General features: G+C 50.2%; 1 protein-coding gene across 1 annotated transcript; it reads left to right on the forward strand.

The window, feature by feature from the left end:
• Positions 1-1,846: 1,846 nt before the first annotated feature.
• LOC119095782 (uncharacterized) lies at positions 1,847-7,600 on the forward strand. Its single transcript, XM_037218639.1, has 4 exons — positions 1,847-1,956; positions 3,667-3,816; positions 5,330-5,442; positions 6,952-7,600. The coding sequence occupies exons 1-4, from the start codon at positions 1,879-1,881 to the stop codon at positions 7,223-7,225; spliced, it is 615 nt and encodes a 204-aa protein (XP_037074534.1). The 5' UTR covers positions 1,847-1,878; the 3' UTR covers positions 7,226-7,600.
• Positions 7,601-20,592: the final 12,992 nt, after the last annotated feature.

Below are 20,592 nucleotides of genomic sequence, written 5' to 3' on the forward strand. Positions count from 1 at the left end.
TCGCGTGACACTCACGAACCCGCACCCCATCCCCGCCGCCGCGCGCCATTCCCGCCGTTGTCGGCGTCGTTCGCGCGGTTTCCGTGGGAGCGGCGCGCGCCGGCGGTTCCGGTCATGCCCGGAAGTGCCGGCGCGTGACAGTCGCACACCGCGGCGGCGGTGGTGAGGACGCCGAACCCTGCACCGGCCGCGTGGCCGCGGTCGGTCGCGCGTGCTCCGCCGCGCGGGCGGAACGGCGGGGAGGCCGGCGCACTGGGAATAGATGCACTGGAAAGACGAGCGTACCATGAATAGATGCGCTTGAAAGACGAACTAGCGTGAATAGATGCTCTGGAAAGACAAACTACCATAAATAGATGCACTGGAAAGACGCACGTACCGTGAATAGATGCACTGGAAGAACAAACATTACGCACAGACGCACTGCACTGGAGAGACGAACGTAACATGATACAGTTGCACTGGAAAGACGAACGTGACGTGAAAAAAATGCACCGGAGAGATCAGAGCACTGTAAACAGGAGGAACATCAGTTTAATTTTCATGCTGCGTTTGAAGGATGTACCATGGACACTACCCACGGACACCGCAAGTGACCACAGTGCGTAGAGCTTACCGGCGTCAGTGTCCTCAGCAACAGAAGCAGAGTTACAGAGTAAATGTCCTCAATATTGGCCTTCTTAGCATAAGGTCTAAGGTCAGTGGACAAAACAACGTTGTATCGATATATTATCCAGTGCGTGAGCCACGGACCAAGCGGGCTCCAATAAGGACAGTGGATCCCCTTCGGGTCAGGTTAAGCCGGACAGTCTGGTCCCGACTTGTGCAATGTCCCCTCAGATATGCATCGTAAGGTGTCTCATGTGAGAGCATTTAGGGCTAAGTACTTAAAGCCTGGTCAACCATCGGGGTGGCGTGGGATTGTCCTCAATAAGCCAGTTGTTCAGTGAGCATAATATAGCTGAACAAAGCTCTATTAGGCTATTTATGAGAACTGAATACGGCCATGGATGTGGTGTTCAAATTCCGACGAATAGCCACGAAAATTGCGCACCAGTGTCTGCTCCTAAGCAGTTAACCATCACTGTTGTTTCACATTGGGCATATTTACCACGCCGGATGCCACCACAGTGGAGGTCCTGTCTGTCTAAACTTGACGTTGCTGAAATTCAGGACAGTGGCTCTGAGCCTTTCTGGACAGTACACAACCCTCCCGCTCTTCAAACCCACCCAACTGCCGGCACTGGTCGCTCTGAGCTCTTCTGGATGGCACACAACCCTCCCGCTCTTCAAACCCACCCAACTGTCGACACTGGTCGCTCCGAGCTCTTCTGGAGAGCACACAACCCTGCCACTTTTGAAACCCATTTCAATGCCATGTGATGAAAGGCTGCCAGAACAGGACGCATCTAAGGAGATCAAGATAAAGATCAAGCACCCACGGTCCTAATATTATGAACACTTGCAGTACTGTCAGTGTGTTTTCGAGTGCACTTTTATCTCGTTTCGAGCTATTTATACACATATTTGCATCGTAAAGTATCCTTTAGAAGCCCAACAGCCACTCCGCGCACAGACAAACTAAACACCAGTGCGGTCAACACCTCGTCGGCCGCGCCGTCCGAAACTGCGCCCTGAAACGGATTGTTCGGACTAACGAGAGCGCGCGCGCACCGCCGCCGGCGACCGCGGCGATTAAGGACGTTCCGGGAACGGCGCCGGCGACCCGACGCAGGCTCTCGGTCGGGCAGGCGGAGTCGCACCTGCCAGGCTGACGGCGCCTGGCCGCGTGAGGCGCCGGCGGGCGTCAGGGGTGCCTCAGGCGCCGCCGCCGCCGCCGCCGCCGCCGCCAGGTTATTTAAGCGCGCGGTGGGTTGAATGAACGCAGACGAGAGCGGTGCACGCGCTTGGGAGCTGCTCAGTGGCGATACACGCTCAGCGCCAGAAGCGAACACGGTAAGCGGGGGCGCGATGTGTGTTGGGTGTGGTTAGCGAATGATTGGTATTGCTTTGTTCACAGGACACCGTATACTTTGTTTTCCGGTGCCGACTAAAAAAGCAACGCAGGCAAGGCATAATGATCTGCGATAAATCTGGGGTCTTTGTTATCATTGAGATTTCTACCGACAACATCCTGCCGACAGTGTCCAAGCTACGCGTATGGCTATCTGGAATACGTGGTATCTACCATGCGGCTTATTGCTACGCATACGCATATTTTGATGACACGGAAATTAACGGCGTTTGTTTATAGATGAGACAGCACTAGAAGCCGTCTTCCTAGTGGAATAACCAGAACCTGTTTTTCTACCAGGAATAAGGCTGTTTATGCTGCCTCGCCTATATGCATAATTTTCTCTGCAAATGCGCTTAGCAACTTGCGTATTTGTTTATGCATAGGAATCAGGAACCGTAAGTTGTTAAGTGCATTTGTGAGGAACATTATGCATATAGATAAGACAGTAGAACTAGCCTTATTACTGGTAGAAAAACCATGGGAAGGGATATATAGATGATGGAGATACAGGTAAATGAGAGTGGAGATATCTATTTTTAAAAGAAACCAAATTAATGATGATACACCGCCACTTCCGCCAACATGCTATTTTTGGTGTACAAAACACCGGTATGTTGGTGGCGCGGTGGCCGACCCTTGTCTCGTTGGTCGGCAGGCTGATGTTCATCTGCTCACTGATCAAATGATCCCCGAACCAGCGGTGGCATGGAAAATCACAACAGATATGAACTACCGGCGTGATCATATCTTGCATCATGACAGTGGCAATGTCACGACTCCCACACACATGCTGGACCAGAAGCCATTTGAGGCTAAGCCGGTTCTTCCCGTCGGCAAACGTCAAATCTGTGGGCTATTGTCGTCGTCAACTGCCATCCAAGTGAATCCCAGAATTTATGAAAGCTTCAGGCGGCAGAAGACGCCCTAAGGATCTTATTATTCGATAAGCAAGCCCCTATACGGCTCCCAGGCGTTAGTTAAGCAGCTCCATCAGTTGATGCTGTCACGAGTCGATAATGATCAAGTTCAGATCGACAAAACTTGTCACCAGTCAGTTAGCCTCGCGCTGGCCTATCGTGGAGGCAACGGCATAAAAAGCTTACGACGTAAATAAAGAAACCCAAGAAAGACAAACCATTGACAGCGTTTTCCAGAATTACCCCGACCCGATTTTTGTCTCTTCGGGATGTTTTGTCCAGTGCTTTGAAGGCCAGATAGACGGGTACAAATGTGCGTTTTGAATAATAAGCATGGCTCTCTCCCGCCAGCACTTGGTCGATATTACACATAGACCATTTAACGAGCTACTCATTAGAGCATCCAGTCGACATCGTGTCTAGGACTGGTGCCAATGACTTTGATGCTGATGATGATTCCCACCCCATGATGTTTTGCCGCCCAGTGGGGCTGAATAAACAGTGGTCTGTTTAAAGCAGTTGCAGGCGATGCAGAGTATACCATTCTCTACCAGTCTGTTGGCGACTGCGTGCCTGACCTTATCGACCTGCCGCAGATGGTGCAGAAGCTGTTGCTGCTCGCGTGCCTGGTAGCAGCGTGCCTGTTCTTGCCGATCTTCCACAGATGATGCAGAAGCTGCTGTTGCTCGCCTGCCTCATGGCGACTTACCTGACCTCTTCGACCTGCCACAGATGATGCAGAAGCTGTTGTTGCTCGCCTGCCTGTTGGCGACGTGCCGCGCCCTCAGCACCAAGAGAGAGCGCGCGGAGGTGATCGACGGTCGAGTGGAGCTCGAGTACCAGGCCCGCATCACGGCCGTCAGGAAGGTCATACGCGAAACGGTGAGGGTCACGCCATCAAGGTCATATGTCTGACGGCCACGCGGCGGTAGCATCTGCGGACCGCCACACAGAAAATGTGTTAGGGTACTTTGAAATGACTCGGTGATGCGCTCTCACCCGTAAATGTTCAAGTTGTTGGGGGAGTTCCAAAAAATTGTCGCCCCCGATGTGCTTCAGCAACTCAGACAAACTGTGTGCCAGCAAGGCTCATCTGAAGTGGCTGACTGGCTTGTCCAACACACTACCGTGAGCTGGATTATTTGACCTGATCAGCGGACCTCCCACGGGTCTCACGTTTTGCATCCGCGGCAAACCGATTGGTGACCTCCGCCCCAAGCCATGCGGGCATTTTCTGGACCGCGGGAGCGATTATTTTTTGTCGGTAAAAACAAAGCTGGTGTATTAAGAACTATTTTATTTTGATTGACATCAGGAAATGTTACCGTTAAACAACTGTCATTGTGCATGCCAATTCAGCATTCTAAGGCGATCAAAAACGATTTCCAGCATTTCTTATGGCTGAGACTGTGCAAAGAGGAGTTTACCTATCTGTTGAGGCGTGAAGGAGTGCTATGGCATTGCAACTCGTTACGACATTGTTCCCAGTTGTGTGGGCCAAACATGCGGTGGCCAGACTCAAACTCGGGTTACAGAGGTAATAATTCAATGCGTTGATGATCGCCGTACTCATTTTGCGCCACAGCGCCGGCTGCTTCGTTGTTACGCGGCGTAGCTTCATCACGCGTGTGCTTTGTCTCTGACTAGTACATGGCCAAGGCGGTGAGAGCAATGAAACATCGGTCCCTATCAAAGGACGAAAGGTAAACATTCTCCACCAGGTCTGATAGTCGGCAGATCGGCGTGATACTCAGCTTTTACTCTTTCTTAGAAGTCACACCGAGTCCGCCCCCGTGATGCGGGGTTTGCGCGCGTCCTCGGTGCCTCAGAGGAAGTACTTGAACTCGGGAGTGACGCTTCACCAACTTGCCGTTCGAAACACACCTGCTGTGATGCAGTGCTTATGCCAACAAGTTATAAACAGCTCATCATCTCAGCCTGTGTGTGTACTTATGCGTTTTTTAGACTGAGAATGTTTGCTGTGAATTTAGAGGGCTTGCAGTTTAGTAGTTTCTCATTTATATTCGAAAACGTGTCCCCTAAATGGACCGTCCAACAAAACCACCTGCCGGAATCTTTAGCGCCACCTTTCCGCTCCTCATTTAAAGTCTATAATTTCAAAAGATGGTGTGATTTTAAATTTGTTGCCGTAGAAATTGAAACCCAAATCGTCATCGCGCACTTTGTAGAGCGCTCGAAGGCCCGACTCCGATTTTAATACATGAATTGAGGTGGAATCTTACCGGACCCATTACCAAACTAAATCAGCAATTGAAGCCAGATGGTGTGCCAGTATCCAGTATCCATAGCGAAGCGGGTAATGTTAAATAAATGCTTGGCTTCTCCTATTGTGGCCCTAATCCGACGATCAGCTGACTTAGTCTCGGGCTTGCAGGAGTTTGTCACCAAGACGCAAACCATTATCGACTCGCCGTACTGCGTCAGCTACGCCAAGGACCTGCCGGCCTGTACGCCGACAGAACCCATCAAGCCCAGCAGGACCATGCGGTGGGTGCCTCGAGGACCTGAAGCCACTGCCATGCTGGCAACGACCGTGACCTCTTATGCAGACGTGCCAATAGTCGCACTTAATGTGTCAAGACATATGTTGTTAATGCTAAAACCGAGATGGCGCCACCACTGTTCTCAAGGTCCTTCACCTGGAGGGGTCCAAAACTATTGGGCACTTCTCTTGTTCCTTGATGTGTTTATTCCCAGTGTAAGTGTTCAATGTGAAAGCACTGATCGCTCTGTTTTGGCCCCGAACTACGGATGTCGTGAGCTGCAGCGACCATCTGTGATATCCTCCGACGACCCGCGGGACGTCGGGCATAGCCCACAAACTTTGGTGTGTTGAATCACATCTGAGGTCCATGTCTGGTGTGCTAAAAAGCTTAACGCCCTTGATTTAGTCGTTCTGTGTTGCCTTTTTTGGTCATGGACAGACCATGAAAACACGTCTGGAAGCGCGTAATTGGCTGGATCGTGAGGATGTTGTAGTGTTGAGCTTCCTCGTATATTTTGGTGTGAGCATACCTCTCGTGTGCTTTTGATGCGTATGTGTTGAGAAGTCCATATGAACCTTATACCTATACATATATATGTGTGTATATATATAGATATAGATATAGATAGATAGATAGATAGATAGATAGATAGATAGATAGATAGATAGATAGATAGATAGATAGATAGATAGATAGATAGATAGATAGATAGATAGATAGATAGATAGATATATGTATATATATATATATATATATATATATATATATATATATGTATATTTATATATATGTATATATATATATATATATATACATATGTGTGTGTGTGTGTGTGTGTGTGTGTGTGTGTGTGTGTGTGTGTGTGTGTGTGTGTGTGTGTGTGTGTGTGTGTGTGTGTGTGTGTGTGTTCAAAACTGTGTCGCGAACCTCATAGCAAGCCATAGCCTCATCATGACCCGATGCCTAGACCACAGCATCCCTTCTCGGAATTCATGTACGTGCTCACCGCCAAGCCTGCACTAACCAGCATCTCAGTGGGTGCCCACCTCACGCCACACATTTCACATCTCACATATCACACCTCACACCTCACACATCATACTCCTTACCTCACGCCTCACACGCCATACCTCACACATCACACCTCACATCTCATACTTCTTACCTCACGCCTCACACGCCATACCTCACACCTCACACCTCATACCTCACACCTCACATCATACCACACGCCTCTTACCTCACACCCCGCACCGCACACCCCATATCTCTCACCTCACACCACTCACCTCACACCTCATAACTCACACACCATGTCTTATACCTCACACCTCACACCCCACACCTTACACTTTACACCTCACACCTCATACCTCACACCTCATACTCCACATCTTACACTTCACACCTCATGCCTCGCACCTCACACCTCACACCTCATACCTTATACCTCATACCTCACACCTCATACCTCACACCTCACGCCTCACACACTGATCTTGGCCGGCAGGCGAATGGCTAAGTCTGTGGCGCCGGAGGTGGTGGCCGCCGCCGGGCCGCCGCCGACCATCGACGCCAGCATCGACGGCGACCTACAAGTCATCGAACTCGTCGGCGTGGACGAGAGTTGCATGAACCAGGACGAGGGCGTCACTTTCCTCACCACGCTGCTGGAGACGCAGACGATGACGGTGACGCGCACTCGGCCTGGCGCGCAGACCGTCACCATCAGCATCGACGGCTGCCTGCCATCGCCGATGCCGTTCAATGCACCCACCTGCTAGGCGCGACGTCTGGCGGCGGTGGGCGGAAGCGATGGTATAGGTGGCGCTGGCGGCACGCCGCGGACAGCTGGTGATGCGGGTGTGTCGTGAGAGCCGCGATCGTGGCTGTCAGATGAGTGCGAGTGAGTTATTTGCCGTTAAGGCTGGTCAGTATTTTTGGGGGTGCAGGCCGACACGCAGCATGGGGTTGTGATGAATTGTTGGCTCTCTTAGTACCTCACGGTTATAACCCTGTGATTTAGAGGCATTGTTTCGATGCTGTTTTCGTTTGTTACGACTGCTTCCTGGACCATGAGAACACCGGTGGGAACTTGTCAGGAGGCTCTGTTGAAATTCAGAGGACATTGGTTGTTCCTAATAAACATGCAAACGAATTGTGCGTGTTTACCGCAAGAGACCCGCTGTAAGGCAATGTAGGGCTGACTCCAACGTAATCTGCCAAGTTAACCGCCAAAGTCAGCACCCGTTTAAAATTTATGGCGCCGTTGTGTGTCAGAACACGAAAAAGTCGGCAACAAGAACCATCTGTGATAATCTAAAGATGCAATGTGATACAATACCAACATTGTGTCAACCTTTTTACCGCCAGCCACCAGGTGTACAACTTTAATAGACCTCCATCACTTAAAACAAAGCAAAGGGATCTCGATGTTGATACGGGCTTCCGGTTATTAACAGCTTTATCACCTTGCCTCAGAAACACTGGCCCTCTTTCACCCGCAGTGCTCATCATTGCTTCGAGGCTTGCGCTGTTGCGCCAGACCAGAGTCAGTCACCTCCCGTTGGGCGTTGCACCACCACCAGCGTGGATGAATGGGAAGCGCGTCGCAAATCAGCGTGTTGTCAGCTTTACTTCCACAGCTGCTGACGTGCAGACATCTCGAGCCAAGTGCTGTACAAAGGCTGGCACGCGGTGAACGACAAAGCATTAACGTTGGAGTTCAATGAGAAAGGACATTCGGAAGGCTAGGAAAAGTGTACAAGGACATTGGCAACGAAAGGACACCCGGGGCACATGAGGGATATATTTAGGATGCGAGTGAAAACTTAACGTCATGGAGGGCAGTTGTCAGTAGCGATGCCTATCTTTTGACACATTTGTATACGTATATATGAATATACACACGCATAGTATATATATATATATATATATATATATATATATATATATATATATATATATATATATATATATATATATATATATATATATATATATATCTCTCTCTCTCTCTCTCTCTCTCTCTCTCTCTCTCTCTCTCTCTCTCTCTCTCTCTCTCTCTCTCTCTCTCTCTCTCTCTCTCTCTCTCTCTCTCTCTCTCTCTCTCTCTCTCTCTCTCTCTTCTCTCTCTCTCTTCTCTCTCTCTCTCTCTTTCTCTCTCGCTCTCTCGCTTTGTCCGTGCCTACCGCAGTTGTCTTCTCCCGGCTCCCGGTAACAGGACAGCGATATATCACGCTGGTCGGAGGGCACACGCCGCCGTCACTGCCACAGGGCACAGTGGACTAATGAGCCTCGTCAGTTGGCCACGACGATCCGGTGGTGGGGGCATTCAAGGGTGAGGTTTCCTTTGCGAGTCCACTCGGTACACATAGCCTGTGCCCATGTAGCTTCCGTTCCATGATCAGCTGTACACTTCCGTCACTCACCACTTGCATTTTTTTTAGTTGCGCTTTAGTTAAATATTATGGATATAAACTGGTCCATGACATGAGATCGCCCGTGCGCAGATTGCATGTCCATGACATGATATGTGAACAGCAAAACTTACCCCGCTGCGTCCACAGTGGCAAAAGTGGTGTGAATGACAACAATTTGACTAAGGGAGGCGCAAGGCGTAAGAATTGTAGCACTTCTTGACATGTGTGTTGGACACTCCGTAGATTCTTTCCACGCGCCCGGATGGTGGAGTCTATTTGACCCCCCCCCCCCCCCGTCCCCCCCGCAAGGTTTTCCCGGAATGGTTTCCAAGCGGCAGTGGCGCAGCCGCGCCTCGTGTTGCATAATTGTAGGCAACTGAAAAGCGTATTATTTGCTTCAAAAATTTATATGTACCTTTTTTGTTGACCTACGGCAGGTCAAAATCAGGCCGTTGACCTACGGCAGGTTAAAGTCAGGCCGTCGATTCCGCGAAGTCAATAGGGAATCGTTCAATCTGATGCAACAAGGGAGTGTTAGACGAGCCCATGCACCTCTGAGATTACTTTCTTAGACACACAACAATTGAATGAACAAATTCCACTGACCTAAAGCCAGTTACAAAGGTCAGAGCAAGGTCAAAACCAACCTGTTTTATCACTCGAGGGATCGCTATATGGGGTAATGTCTGGTATTCATTTCGGATATATTGATAAAAGGAACCGCATTACACACCTTACATGGACTTCCTAAGGTCAGAATAAATCACTGACCTAAAATGACTCAGGTCAACATTTTTTTCTTAGGAATATCCTGCCTAGCGTAATCTTTGTCGCTAATTCAAATGCAAAACTCAAAGCAGTCTTGTATGATTCTCGTCACCATCACCTTCCAAAAGGATAAACAAGGTCACTGACCTTAAATGAGCATGTGACTTTTTGCTTGAAACAGGTATCAAGGTTCTGGGGGGCACCTTTGAGGCTAACCTGGAGTTTGAACTCATTTGACCTTATTTGACCTGAAGTTCATGACCTAGGAACCTCAGACTTTGACCTAAGTGAGTTCACGTGCAGGCCAACACACTCCGTGAATTCGATGTCTCTAGCTCTGTTAATTCCCGAGATCTCAGTTGGGTCAAATTGACCACTCACCTGAGCGGAGGGTATTCAACTGGCCACCCATACTCGTATTCCTGCCCGAAAATTTCCCAAAAGTTTGCACCCAGCCCGTCACCTATTCCATATGGGTACCCACGAGTTAACACAGCCCGCGAAGTCACCTGTAGTCGGGCATAGAGCACTCGGCACAGGCCATTGGAAGCGTCAGACAAACGTCCAGATTTGTAGTGTACGCGAAAAGCTCGACACATCTTCAAATCTATGATTCGATGAGTTAGTCAAAGTGTGGATTTCGAGGTCGGCAGCAGTCGGCTGTATCCTCGTGACCTCGAAATTGGAACGGATGCACGTGCATCCGGGATGCTCTCTGCGGATTTCCAACACTATCAAGGCCACGAAACCACAAAGGATGTCCAGGCGCTTCTGGGCTCATAATGCTAATGATGATTTTCCCAGTAGCCTAAGAGCCATCCGGTGCAGCATAAGTACCGTGGTTTGAGTCACCTGAAAAGCTACTTGCTACCATTTTGAAATCAAAGACAATGTTGGCCGTCATAAAGTCACAGAAGTCGTTTTGTTGAATCTTTTTTTTAAATTTAACGTCAAATAGCTCGTGGGTTATTCGCCGGTGCTGCCGCTGGGTTTGGCTGTCGACATTGCACTTGCAACAAAATTCTAAATTGTCGATTTACGCCCGAGGCGTCCGGCCTCGCGTGTCAAGGCCGGTCAAGTCTGTGCCCGGGTCTGTCAAGGCCGGTCACGGTCAAGGCTGTGCCCGAGGCGCCCGGCCTCGCGTGTCTCGCTTGGCGAGCGTGGTAAGAGTTCACTTGTTGCCTATGTTGGCCAGCGAACGTGAACTCCACAGGCGGCGGGCGTGCGGCCAGTAGCAACAGCACGCCTGCACGTGTGTGCCGATATAGCTCCGAAGTTCGGTGCTAAAACCTTAATTTCGGCCCCCGACGATGTTTAGAATGACGCTCGTTCTAAGCTTCTGCTTGCATGAGTGCGAGACGTAATGAGCGTGATTTAGGGCCGGGAGTCTATTTCACTGGCAGGCTATGGAGGGTCTTTAGATTAAAACGCTACGTATCCCGCTAGTGACGGTTGCTAACATGCGATAGGTGTTTGTACCCACTTACCCTTAGGAAGCAGACCATAGCCTGACGCATGACTGCAGTGTGGCGCGGTAATTTAACCACGCCTGTAAGGAACAACAAACAGTGAGCCAAGATGCGGGATGACAAACGATGTAAACTCAACAACCGTACGGCTGAGTAAGGGAGCACTCCAGCACCCCTTCCGCCTCACATAAACCGTGCAGATCGCAGCTGCGGAGCGCCCGGACCTTCACATCTGTGAGAGCCGCGGCCCGAAAGGCCGTGCCGCGAGGATAACTACGACGCCATCGGCACCTGGAGCACGAGACGAATGGGTGTGGCCGTCGGCGAGCAACGGTTCGACCCATGCGTCATCGCCTGAGGGAGTGACGGGGATAAATCACATGGGCCCGATGGCTATGGTGGAGTCTGAAGGAGCCTGTCGGCCCCGATCGGCGGGCTTGGGCCGCGGCGGGGCGCGCAACACTCGGACACCGGCAGACGTCCGCAGCGTGCGGGTGCTGTGAAGCTCCCGGCTCCGGTCTTGGGACGACCGCGGCCTGTCGCAGTTAGGCTTTTGGGGGCTGTCGTGTAATCTGTTGCGGTTAGTGGGATCGCCGGGAGTGGGCCAAGGCAGCCGGAGGTTTGTTGAGCTTACGAATCCTGAAAAAGCATGGCCTAATTATGACACAGAAGTTTTCCTTGTCTTTTTTAGACATGGTGCTTCGATTTAAGCTCTTGCTTTTAAACCTTTCTGATTCATTGTCGCATTCTATTGCAGATGATAATGGTGGTGATGATGTTGGTGATGATGGTGGTGGTGGTGATGTGATGATGACGATGATGATGATGATGATGATGATGATGATGATGAGAAGACTGAGTTTCAGAATAAACTACGAGCCTCAACGCGGCGGAGACGTCAAGTGTAGTATAAGGCCCCGAAGGATCCACATAAACATCATTCAAGGGGATCGCCGTTTACGATCCCGTCTATCCTGGTTTATGGCGATGAATGACCAGGATGCCCGTAAATGTCGTCAGAGGGAACGTCCGATGTATAGGCTTGCTAGGGCAGGTCAAATCTATGGCAATCCTTACATAGAAGGTGACGGACTGGACTGGGTAGAGATTGCTGAAGGTCACAGGTGTGAGCATGGGCGTAGGGAACAGGGAAGGGGGGGGGGCGCAGGGGGCCATGCCCCCCCCACACACACTTTTCAAGGTGGGGGCCAGCAGTGTTAACTGCCCCCCCCCCCGCACTTTTCAGATTAAGGCTGCATTTTGCTTACTTTCACACCACATTTAAATAAAATGCCGATTTACCTAGTTCACCAGCCATCTTCCTCAAGATGCGTCATCTTTTTCGTTTGCTTATTGGACATCGCTCAGTGTCCCAACCGCAGGCCGACGCCAGTGCGGCCTATGGAGGCTGCAACGCCGGGCGTTCAGGCCGTTGTTGCTATGACTTGCGAGCTCGTATGTTCAAAACCATATAACAGTTTTTTATCAGTCATCCATTCTGGCTGAACCTTGAACATTTTAAGGCGGACATGGATTGACCGTGTCAATACAAGCTTAGGATCCCATTTCATCTACAGTTTACGTTCAGGGATTTCTCAATATCTAAAGAAAACAAAACAAAACAAAAAAAGGAAATGGAATCGGCGTGACAATTATTGGACCACATTTGGGGATCAGGAACGTTGTTGCGTCATTGAGGGTTCCTGTGCTGATCCGGGGCCGACTGCGCAGGTCAGAAGGCCTCCCGTGTCAGGGAGGGGAACAATGTGACATCATATATCCTTCTAATGGCCTCCAGATCGACCAGGAGATCCCGCACCGTGTCGCTAGAATGAATGCCAGAAGACGCTTCGCGATGGGACGGGGCGGCCCTTCAGCCCTTGACCGGAACCGGTTATGTGCCCTTGGTGTTCTACTCAAGAGACCCCTTACCCGGAAGGAAATAAGTGGCCTCATTATTGTTGAATAGAGTAGGTCGAAATGCATTTAAAAAACGAACAAACCTACCCCATGTTTGCTTCAGAACGTTTCGTTTTTCGGAATGGATTAGGGAAAAGAGTGCATCAAAAGGTTTGAACATGCCCACCCGCTACCTCGAGAGCAAGGACAGCGATGGCCTGGGTTGCAGCTTCCGTAAAATCGAACGGCGTCGGCCACTGCAAGCGCCACCAGACGGCGGGCGCCGTGTTAATCTGTTTTCTAAACAGATTAATAGTTACAGAAACATGAACAGTAGAGAATCTATATTTACTCTTCCAGTTCCACCACCAAATTCAGCCCCACTTCGCGGTGCTTTAAGGGCCAATCCGTTCTATCGGTCTAAAAACTGCGCACGTGAAATATGTGCCCAGACTGCCTTGTAGATGTAAGATTTGATGTCCTGAAGCGTTCAAAGGTTGTTCTTTCAGAAGCGTCATCATTTTCGTCGGCCCGTTGACTACGACTCAGTATTACCTATTGAGCCGACGATGCGCGGCCTACGGAGACTGCAACGCCTGGCGTCGAAGCTTTTAAACTAGGATTTGCGAGTACGCATGCTCAAATTATGTCACATAACTTTTATTACTAACCGATGCAAGTGTTTAAAGGTAGCTATTTCAGAACGTTTTTTTTCAGTTTCGTCCACCGGTGGACCATGACAAAAAGTTAACCACTAAGGTAGTAGCCAGCGGACAAAGGAGACTGCAACGCCTGGTGTCGAGGTTTTTGTTGCTAAGATTTGCGAGCGCGCACGCTAAAAACCACGCTGTATAAATTGTTTTGCTAATCGATTCCGGCTGGATGTTAACATTTCCAGACAAACATGGCTTGGTGATGTTAATACACGTTGTTGGCGACTCGATCTACAATCAAAATTTTCAACTTCAAATTTCGACCATACATATCGATCTACAGCCTACCTTCGCAACGTCCTCAATGTCTGTAGAACGCAGATAAAACGTTATGAGAAAGCTTCTGAATTCTATCGCTTTATCAAGAGTTCAGTAGGCCATTGCAAATCAAGGACATTGATGACTCGTTCCATGCGGTCGTTAAACACCTGATTTCTGCAATTTGTTTACCTAAACAGGTACTCGGGTGGGGGGCAAACTGACTCGCCCCCCGAAAGTTTTTCCACAGTGGTTTCCGAACAACACAGCGCAGCGCTATATTTATATTTATTTATATTTACTATATATATTTTGCATAGCTGTAAGCAAGTGAATAGCAGATCCTTTGGCATCAAAATTTAGATGTACTTTGTAAGGTCGCTGACATATGGCAGGTCAAAGTCAGACCATGGTTTCAGCGAAGTCAGCTTCTAGGGAATTGTTCAATCTAATGCCACAATGGAGTGTTAGACGAACCCATACATTTCTGAGATGCTTTCTTAGGCCACAAAATATTGAATGAGCAAATTACGTTGACCTAAGGTCAGATATAAGGGTCAGACCAAGGTCAAAACCAACTTGTTTCATTACTCTGCGGCTTGCTGTATGGGATGGTTTCTGGTGCTCATTTCGAAATTATTGATGGCAGGAACCGCATTATACATCTTCCATGGACCTCTTAGAGTCATAATAAATCATTGACCTCAAGTGACCTAGGGCAAAATTTTGTGTTTAGGAACATACTGCCTTGTGCCTATCACATACTGCCCATCGTTTTCGCCTATTCAAAAAAGAAAAATCAGAGCAGTCTTGTATGATTCTGGTCACCATGACCTTCAAAAGTTCAAACAAGGTCACCGACCTTAATCGGACACGTGACTTTTTTGTTTAGAAACAGTTATCTAGGTTCTGGGGGCACTTTGGAAACCAGCCTGGTATTTGACCTTGTTTGACCTTACTTGACCCGAAGGTCTTGAACTAGGAACCTCAAACTTTTACATAAGTGAGTTCACGTACAGGTCAATGCACCCTGTGAATTTGGTGTTTCTAGTTTTCTTAGTTCCTAAGATCTCAGATGGGTCAAATTGACTCCCACACGAGTGAAGAGTATCTAGCTGGCCACCCGGGCGGGTGTTAAAAATGTAAACACAATTGATTTCACAGTAGCTTCTGGTTTCTGTTCTAGTTACAACGTAAAAATAAAATGAAACGAAGAAAACCGTATCCCTTGTTAACGGAGTAAACTATATCCGGGGATATCTTTGCGGGGGGATCACCACAAAGGGGCTTTTGTCAACCCTGCGTTCCTCTTAGCAAGGCTCTGGCTACTCCGTGCCTTCACACAAAAGCAGATCAAGTCATCTGCATTGAATGACAGGCAATTAAATGTCCGTTGGGCCAAGTCATGCCTAAAGTGGATAGCTTCCCGGTGGCCTTTTTGTGGGGTAGGGTGGCGTTGGGGAAGATAATTGGAAAAAGGTGCTGTTGTAGACGTCCAACACATGTTTTACATCCCAATTAGTGGCGATGCTGATCCAGAAATGTGCAACAAAGCAGCAATATCATCAGTTCGCGGTTAGTCATTCGGAGACAGCCGGGCCAGGACAGTGGCCACAGACGGCAGACGGGAGCCTGGGCTCAGACAAGGAATATGTGACAGAAGGGCTTGTATTCTGTGGCTTGATTTTCAAAGGAGAACCTCCAGTTCTATGGCTTTTGTCACATGGTTTTTTCGGAGTTTCAAGCTTCCGAATTTGTTTCCGCCTAAAATGCCGCGACAAGTATTATCTCTGGAAAAGCAGTCAGCGAAATGAAGGCACGTTCAAAACCTGTTGTACTGCGAGCCATTAATTCACTTTCAAAATTTTTACCAGTCTATGTTCAGGCGATATTTTGGCAGCTACCCTGTGGAGACAGGTGCCTACTCAATGGCCCAAAACGCCTACCCGCTCGTGGAATTTCGGCTCCCCAGGAAAGATACCGTTGAAATGGACGAACAATCTTGGAAAGCTGAATAGCCTTATTTCCCGAATGGCATAGATGAGTAGGATAGGCAAGAGTGTGCACCAGAGAAAAACAGCTCTAGATGCATATCTACAGTCATTACATTTGAATAAAGAGCGATAACCTCCATCTCTATCCCCCCTTACGGTCATCAGGCTCGTTTTCCAGAAAAAGTTTCTGAAGTACGCCCTGAATTTGGCCCCCACTTTTTGAAACGTTCCTACGCTTATGGGTGTGAGAGTGGGTATGGATGAATATTTTAAGAAATGTGCCGCAAATATTTGAAGAATCCTCGCAACATTTCACTCGTTGTCCTACCTTTTGTCTTGCAATACATTGACATGGCTTATGAGATCATCAAAGAATAGTGGTTAATCGGGGTGTAGAGCTCTCCTATACACCTTTATGATCTACAGCCTGAACCTTGGAACAAAGCGCATCTGGTTACCGTGCCCGACTCTGAGCTGCGCGGGCGCAGGCCTACGTCGCGCGCGCAATTTGTTTTGCGCCCTGGCACCAGCCTGCATGCTGAGTCCCCGCCACCCGTCACACGAAAAAGCTTTCCTGTGGCGCGCTTTTGTGGCCGCGGCTTTTCTGACTAGGAGTGCACACGTAGCTTGGACCGCAGCGGACGTTGAGCGCGTGGAGGCCTGGCGGGCATCTGCCTTAAAAGCAACCATCGCATTAAAGCAACCGTCGCATCGCAGCGAGCACACGACCCAGCCCTCTTCGGGGCTCTGCGTGTCTCGCCAATACGGGACGAGGTATCATTTGCTGCTCCCAAAAAGTTCAGCAACCTGTTTCGTTCTCCACATCGCTTGCGCCAAACCCTCTTGAGGGCTCTAGCCTCGCTTGCCTTTCGCCAGTGAGCGTACTGGTAGCTTTGCCGGATCCCCGTTTTTTTCTTTTTTGATTCGACAAGGTTAAGGACGGCTTGTCAGCCTGGTCTGCCGGAGAATGGACAGATGCCTCCTGTCTCCAGTGCTGCCGCAGTGTGGAGTGACTGAGTCTGTTGGATAGCTCTTGACGAGAACCGACCCAGAGGCCCGACGGCCAGTGCACCCTTTATGTGTGGATTGATGATGTTTCCATGTATTGAATGTAGGGCATGTGCATGTACATAGTCACATCCTCTTCCACCGTATATGTTGTCCAACAGGACGTTAAATAAATGATGCTTGTGATCATGATAGTGAACTGGCAAAAATGGGTAGTAACTGGTTAGAAATGTTTGGCGACAGGTGTAGGCAGTCACAGCCATCTCCGGAAAAACGTTTGGGGAACTTCTTGCGTTGTTGGAACATTTGCAGCGAGATAACGGAGCATCTAACCGAGAATGAATTTCTAACGCGACACTTGACCAGCCCAAACAAATCCCTTACGCGACGCCCGACCAGCTCAACAGCTCCTTGTTAAGCACGAATCCACACCAGCAACGAGACCGGAGTGTGGCGTTCTGGACAGGCCGGCGGCCTCCTCCCGGTCTGAGATGGACCACCCGCGGTGGTGTCCCCGGGCAGCGGTCCAACACGATGCACCCCTGCCTCAGCTGAGGAGACGTCCATACCATGTCTGTGGCGCGCCTTGGGACGCCGCCTGCTAGGGCGCTTGGCTCCTACTTAGGCGGCTGTGTGCTGTGATTTCACGAGGAATTTTTTGTGTGCTGGCCGCCGCCGCCAACGCCGGTCACCGGATCACGCCAGCCACGCTGAAAAGTCCCTGCGCGGTCCAAATCCTTAATCGCCTCAATTGGCTCAAGTAGCCTGCGATTGCCGTCGATCGCTGATTGCAGCTCGAACTGGCATCATCTGGTGGTGTATGTCACCATCTCCAGGACCATGGGCCGCGTGCGCGGCTGAAAGCCGCGGCCACCACCGAACCATGGACACCGTCTGAGCTGCGCCGGGCCTCTGCATTATCCGGCTCGCGAATTAAAATTACCCACTTCAATCATGACTCGTTGCGGTTATCACGCTTCTCGAAAATCGATACTTAATCTTGCTCCAGAACAGCTAGTCGCCGGCCGTGTCAGGAGGCTCCTTCGCCGTCGAAGCATGCAAGTTCACGCCCAGCCGGAGTTGTGCTGGCTGGGCGGGGTATTTAATCATTAATTCCGGCTTCATCTTTGGAACTTGCCCATTGTATCCTCAGAGCTTGCCGGTTTCACACCCTTGAGCTTGTCGGTCTGACCCCTCGAACCAAGCCGTTCTCATTCTTGCACATGCCGGTCTCACCATTTAAGCTAGCCGTCCTCACCCTTTGAACAAGCCCGTTTTGCCCTTTGACATGAAGCGTTGATCGCAGCGGCTGCTGCTTTTGTATTTGCCCCCGTGTGCGTGTGGGCCAGGCTGGTGAGGGGCAGATGCGTGAGCGTATTGGATTCAATCCCGCGTGTGGTGTCCTTGTTCCAGGGTTGTGGTTCATAGGTGTCTGTTTCACTCGCCGGTCCCCGTGTGTTGATTTTGCTGTGAGGTCCCCGTATTGACGTTGACCAAGCGGTCTGTCTTTGGTTGCTGGTCTTAGCAGGAGGTATCGCGTGTATTGCTTTACGGGGCGATAATGTTCGTGATTGGTCTCTATGCGTTTAAGTTCACAGATCCATTCAGTTGAGGTGCGCACGTGATAGGAATTCAGCTGAGCTGTGAACCACTACTGAATGGAGCTCTAAGGGTGCTCATAAGAACTGAGTCTGCATTTGAGGGCAATGTATTGCATATCAATGTTGCACCAATCCGGAAAGATCCGTTTCGTGCATGCGTCCGTCACGTGTCACGGTGCGTGGATGTTTCTGAATAGATCAATGGTGGGTGTTAGCTCGTGTACACCATGGCGCACACATTTATCCTAGGACGTCTTTAGATTAGGCTTGTTAAGATTAGCCACGGAATCCACCTATCTATGCTACGATTTGTCAGGTGATCCAGTTCGTCTCAAAGCCGCTGTAAGCGGTGAACATTCTCTTACCTGGTTCGATCGCATCGTTTTGTATTCCCGTAGCCTTCGCCGTTCTGAACGGCTTCACTGCGGTCTAGGCTACTGATTTCTCCCGCTTGTATTAGTTGCTGCGGACTATTGACCTTTTAACGCGCATAACAATGACTATTAATCGATCTTGCATGGTTTGACTTCATTTTTATCAATATTTTGTTTTCTGAGAACACTTATCCTTTACTAATAAACTAATATTCCAACTGATTCGGAAACGCAGTTGCAGACCCTGCTGGCGGAGGCGCCCCTGGCAGCGCTATCCTGGCAAGTAATGCTGCGAAAGGGGAGTCGCGCACAAACAATTGTCAAACTGTATGCAGGCATGGTACAACCTTTTGCATTCACAACTTTCACCAGCGTGCCGTTCATTTGTTCGGACTTCGGGCGATGGACAAATACAACCCCAAACGCATTGTGGATGCCCGAAACGCACGTTTGTGTGCATCAATCTATGGCCAGAGTTGTACGGACAGAGGGCGAGCTGACTGAAGGCACACCTTCCCAGGCGAGTTCCCCGCCCGGTGGAACCGGCGATAAGGTCCTCGTGCAGATCTCCCGTCCGGTGGATACGGCGATGAGGTCCTCGTGCAGATCTCCCGTCCGGTGGATCCGGCGATGAGGTCCTCGTGCAGATCTCCCGTCCGGTGGATCCGGCGATGAGGTCCTCGTGCAGATCTCCCGTCCGGTGGATCCGGCGATGAGGTCCTCGTGCAGATCTCCCGTCCGGTGGATCGGCGATGAGGTCCTCGTGCAGATCTCCCGTCCGGTGGATACGGCGATGAGGTCCTCGTGCAGATCTCCCGTCCGGTGGATACGGTGGTGAGGTCCTCGAGCAGATCTCCCGTCCGGTGGATACTGTGGTGAGGTCCTCGCGCAGATCTCCCGTCCGGTGGATACGGCGATGAGGTCCTCGCGCAGATCTCCCGTCCGGTGGAACCGGCGATGAGGTCCTCGTGCAGATCTCCCGTCCGGTGGATCCGGCGATGAGGTCCTTGTGCAGATCTCCCGTCCGGTGGAACCGGCGATGAGGTCCTCATGCGGACCTCCCGTCCGGTGGAACCGGCGATGAGGTCCTCGTGCAGATCTCCCGTCCGGTGGATCCGGTGGTGAGGCCCTCGTCGCAGGACGCCATCGGAATGAAGCTGTTTGGGGGAAGTGCAGAAAGTCTAGGCGGGACTCAAGAGCTGACGAGACGTGAAAAGCACGCCTGGGGTGATCACGATCGCATGCCTTTCACAGATGATCTTGAGCCCGCGTTTGTATGGGCGGCAAACAGTCAAAGCTTCTTACGACCACAGGCGAAGACCATTAATGCGATGAAGATAATCGTGAGGACATGCCTGACGATGGCGTATATGTGCACAGCCGCAGCTCCTCGCCGCTTTGTCACCAAGATTTGGGTCAGCAGCTGAGATGTCAAAAACGTATTCGAATGATGACAAAGCTCACTCCGACGTTAAGTGTGGAGGGAGTATCCGAGTGTCTTCAAAAATCGATGGCAAGATTTGGATTAAGGTCACGCTATCAAAGTACTCTCCAGGATCCTCTTGGGGGTCTGGACGGACGTCTGGGTCGGGGGTATACCATGTTGCAGCACCCTTTCAAAAAGGGCCGTCCATACGTTGCGGTG

Source organism: Pollicipes pollicipes, unplaced genomic scaffold (genome assembly GCF_011947565.3).
Source record: "Pollicipes pollicipes isolate AB1234 unplaced genomic scaffold, Ppol_2.1 Scaffold_4219;HRSCAF=4965_pilon_pilon_pilon, whole genome shotgun sequence".
NCBI classification, from domain to species: Eukaryota; Metazoa; Arthropoda; class Thecostraca; order Pollicipedomorpha; family Pollicipedidae; genus Pollicipes; species Pollicipes pollicipes.